This window comes from Pteronotus mesoamericanus, unplaced genomic scaffold, assembly GCF_021234165.1.
Source record: "Pteronotus mesoamericanus isolate MK-2021 breed Mesoamerican mustached bat unplaced genomic scaffold, CSHL_Meso_final scaffold_651, whole genome shotgun sequence".
Classification (NCBI taxonomy): Eukaryota; Metazoa; Chordata; class Mammalia; order Chiroptera; family Mormoopidae; genus Pteronotus; species Pteronotus mesoamericanus.
The window spans coordinates 32848457-32852099 of record NW_026555325.1 but is presented as its reverse complement, the minus strand read 5'-3'; the positions used below and the strand labels follow the sequence as shown (position 1 = coordinate 32852099).

At 60.0% G+C, this 3643-nt stretch overlaps 1 protein-coding gene across 1 annotated transcript; it reads left to right on the top strand.

Moving 5' to 3' along the window:
- The first annotated feature begins 411 nt into the window (after positions 1 to 411).
- Positions 412 to 2381, top strand: DLX2 (distal-less homeobox 2). Its single transcript, XM_054562413.1, has 3 exons — positions 412 to 805; positions 1279 to 1463; positions 1974 to 2381. The coding sequence occupies exons 1-3, from the start codon at positions 412 to 414 to the stop codon at positions 2379 to 2381; spliced, it is 987 nt and encodes a 328-aa protein (XP_054418388.1).
- The last annotated feature ends 1262 nt before the right edge of the window (positions 2382 to 3643 follow it).

Genomic DNA, 3643 nt, shown 5'->3' with positions numbered 1-3643 from the left:
TGATGAGTGTTAAATGCCCACCCTGCAGGAGCCCGCCCCGCAGACAATCGTATAGCCGCTGCGGGCTGCTCAGCTCCTCCCGCCTCCCGGATCCCCGGCCCAGCCCCGTCACCCCGGCCCCCCCTCCACTGCCGACCCCCGTCCGAGCCGGCGTTGGGCCAGAAGCCGAGCGGGACAAGAGGCGGAGAGAGGATGCGGCCAGCGGCAACTGTCCGGAGCTGTGCACGGTGATCGCCTCCCCCGGAGGAGGAGTTGCCTATACCATTGCCACATTTTTTGTTTTCCTCCCCACTCCAGGCCCCCCTCCCCCCGCAATTACATTGGCTGCTGGAGGGGACAGGAGAGACAGAGGAGGCGCCTTGCTTCCCCCCTCGCGCCCGCCACCCCTGCTCTTTCCCGTCCCGGGCCAGGATGACTGGAGTCTTTGACAGTCTGGTGGCTGATATGCACTCGACCCAGATTACGGCCTCCAGCACGTACCACCAGCACCAGCAGCCCCCAAGCAGTGGTGGCGCTGGCCCGGGCAGCAGCAACGTCAGCAGCCTCCACAAGCCTCAGGAGTCGCCGACCCTGCCGGTGTCCACAGCCACCGACAGCAGCTACTACACCAACCAGCAGCACCCGGCGGGCGGAGGCGGCGGTGGGGGGTCGCCCTACGCGCACATGGGTTCCTACCAGTACCACGCCAGCGGCCTCAACAACGTCCCTTATTCCGCCAAGAGTGGCTACGACCTGGGGTACACCGCCGCCTACACCTCCTACGCGCCCTATGGGACCAGTTCGTCTCCGGCCAACAACGAACCTGGTAAGCAACACGCTGGCGTCAAGGGCGCCACGTCGGTCTCGCTACTAGATGGGTGGGATAAAAATGTTTGGGGCGGGGAATCCCTCCGGAGCCCTGGCCTTTCCCACTACCTGCTCCCGGCCCGGTCCGCGCCCTCACCATTCTTAACCTCCAATCTGCCGAGGGTCACTGGGTATGTCCCTCCGTGCTCAGCTTGTCGGACTGGGTGGCCCTGGGGGCCGCGCGAGGCACGCTTCATGGTAGCCTCATTTCTGTGCCACCTGCTCCTCCTTTCTCCCCAGCACGCGCCTGTCTTCCCCTTGGCTGGAGGGCCCAGCTTCCGGGGTCGGTGCCGGCACCATTCCGCCCATTGCGAAGTTGCGCCTGAGAATCCGTCTCCCGGCTCCGGCCAATTCACACGCCGGGCCTCTCCACGGGCGGGAACTCTTGAGCTCCCTGATTAACGCAGTTCTTACCGTTGGGATTCGTTGCAGAGAAAGAGGACCTCGAGCCTGAAATTCGGATAGTGAACGGCAAGCCAAAGAAAGTCCGGAAACCCCGCACCATCTACTCCAGTTTCCAGCTGGCGGCTCTTCAGCGGCGTTTCCAAAAGACTCAATACCTGGCACTGCCCGAGCGAGCAGAGCTGGCCGCGTCTCTGGGCCTCACCCAGACTCAGGTAAGGGCTCGCGGCTGGGAGCGGGTCGGGGGTGGGGGAGGAAGGATGAGGAGGGCGCTGGCCTGGGAGGGCTGGGAAGCAGGCGGGTCAGGACAATGTTTTAAATATATATATATTTAAAATAATCTTAAGGATTTCGAGGCCTGCGCCTTGGGCGGTGTAAACGTCTACATTCGAAACTGAAATCCCCCAGGGTAAGGACGGGGTGGGTAGAATCCGGTACCATGTTGTCTTTTCTCGACACTACTGATTAAGCGGGTAAAATAATTGGCCCTCCAGACCCCCTCCCTCCGTCAACATCGCCACCGGGCACACACACCAGCTGCCTTAGGCTTTTTGAGATGACTACCCAATAGAGCAGAAATCATCGCAGCCTCCCGAGCCGCGGCACGCCATCCGCCTGTGCGCCCAGAGCGCTCGGTGCCCACCTCTTCCTGTCGGTCTTTCTAGGCTTCCTCCCCTGCTCAGTGCTGTTTCCTCCACTAATGCTCGGGTCCCTTTTCCACAAAGGTCAAAATCTGGTTCCAGAACCGCCGATCCAAGTTCAAGAAGATGTGGAAGAGCGGGGAGATCCCCTCGGAGCAGCACCCTGGGGCCAGCGCCTCGCCACCTTGTGCTTCGCCGCCCGTCTCGGCGCCGGCCTCCTGGGACTTCGGCGCGCCTCCGCGGATGGGGGGCGGCGGCGGCGGCCCGGGCAGCGGAGGCAGCGGCGCGGGCAGCTCGGGCTCCAGCCCGAGCAGTGCGGCCTCGGCTTTCCTGGGCAACTATCCGTGGTACCACCAGGCCTCGGGCTCCGCCTCACATCTACAGGCCGCAGCTCCGTTGCTGCACCCGACGCAGACCCCGCAGCCACACCACCACCACCATCACCACCACGGCGGCGGGGGCGCCCCGGTGAGCGCCGGTACGATTTTCTAACCCCAGGGAGACTGCGCCAAAGACTGAGAGCAGAGACCCTTTAGTGCTCGCACACAAGCCAGGGGGTTCTGTTCAGCTGGCCCGCTTGTTGCCACCCCTACCGGAGGTTGTGGCCCGGGATGGCCTGCCCCAGGCTCTACTCCCTCCCGCGGCCACCAAGCGGCCGGGAACTGGAAGGCTCCTCTCGGAGATCCCCCGCCGCTGCACGGTGAAGGCCGCGGGCCACGGCCGCCCTCCCGACCTGAGCCCCGCCTCAGACTTGCCTCCCCTCGCCTCCCCTCCCGGCGAGGCTGTCCGGCGCCTCTCTCGCCGCGGGCCGTGAGCTGAGTTCGGGAAAAGGACTCCTCCCCCGCCCGCGAGGCTTCCCAGGCTCTCAGAAGCTCCTTTCTCCTCGCCCGCCCCCAGGCTCGGCGCAGTCCGCCGGGTTGTTGACCTCCTGGGTCCTGCCTGTCGGCCCGCCCGCCCCCACGCGCCCCCCTGACCCCGGCGGCCCGCAGCTTTTTTCCGCTCTGCCGTTTCCAGCCCTGGGAGCCCATCCTTCTCCCTCCTTAGCCCTCCCAGCCAGAAACTCTCCCCCTTAGCTATCTCCTCATTCATGACCAGTGGAGTTTTTTTTTTTATTTTTTATTTTTTTAAAAGTTTAGGTGCCTTTGCGGATGACCTCATTTTGATGTTGGGGAAAAATGGTTTTTTAATATGTGGACACTGCAAAAAATGTGTTTAAATTATCTTTTTTAAAAAACCTATTCAGGATTATCAGGATCATGGACTTCGACATGGAGTTTGTAAATAAAGGTGTCTGTGCAGATTTTCCCACTGATTTATTTGTATAAAAATGCTCATCTTTTCAGACTCTTTTTGTAAACCCCCACTTGTGAAAACTGCAGATTAGCAGTGACCTCAGCAGTCCCTACGGTTCCGAAAATTTTCTGTTGAACTAAGCTACTGATTTGGGTTTGTTATATCTTATCCTAAAGTTTTTGTTCTTGAAATGAAAGGTATTTTGGGGTTATTTATTATGAAAACAACATGCTCTTAATGTTGATTTTACAATATGAAGAGATTATTTAAATAAATTATTGTTTTCATTGGATGTGTGCGTTTTCACCTTGATACCGCAACCTGGACGCTTGAGCCGCCGTCCAGGCTGGGAACCTGGTCTACCAAGAGTGAAATGTCCATCTTTGGAAGGCTGTGAGCTCAGCGAAGCGCGGCGAGGTGAAGAGACAGGCTCCCTCCGCTCAGGGGCCCGCAGAATATTC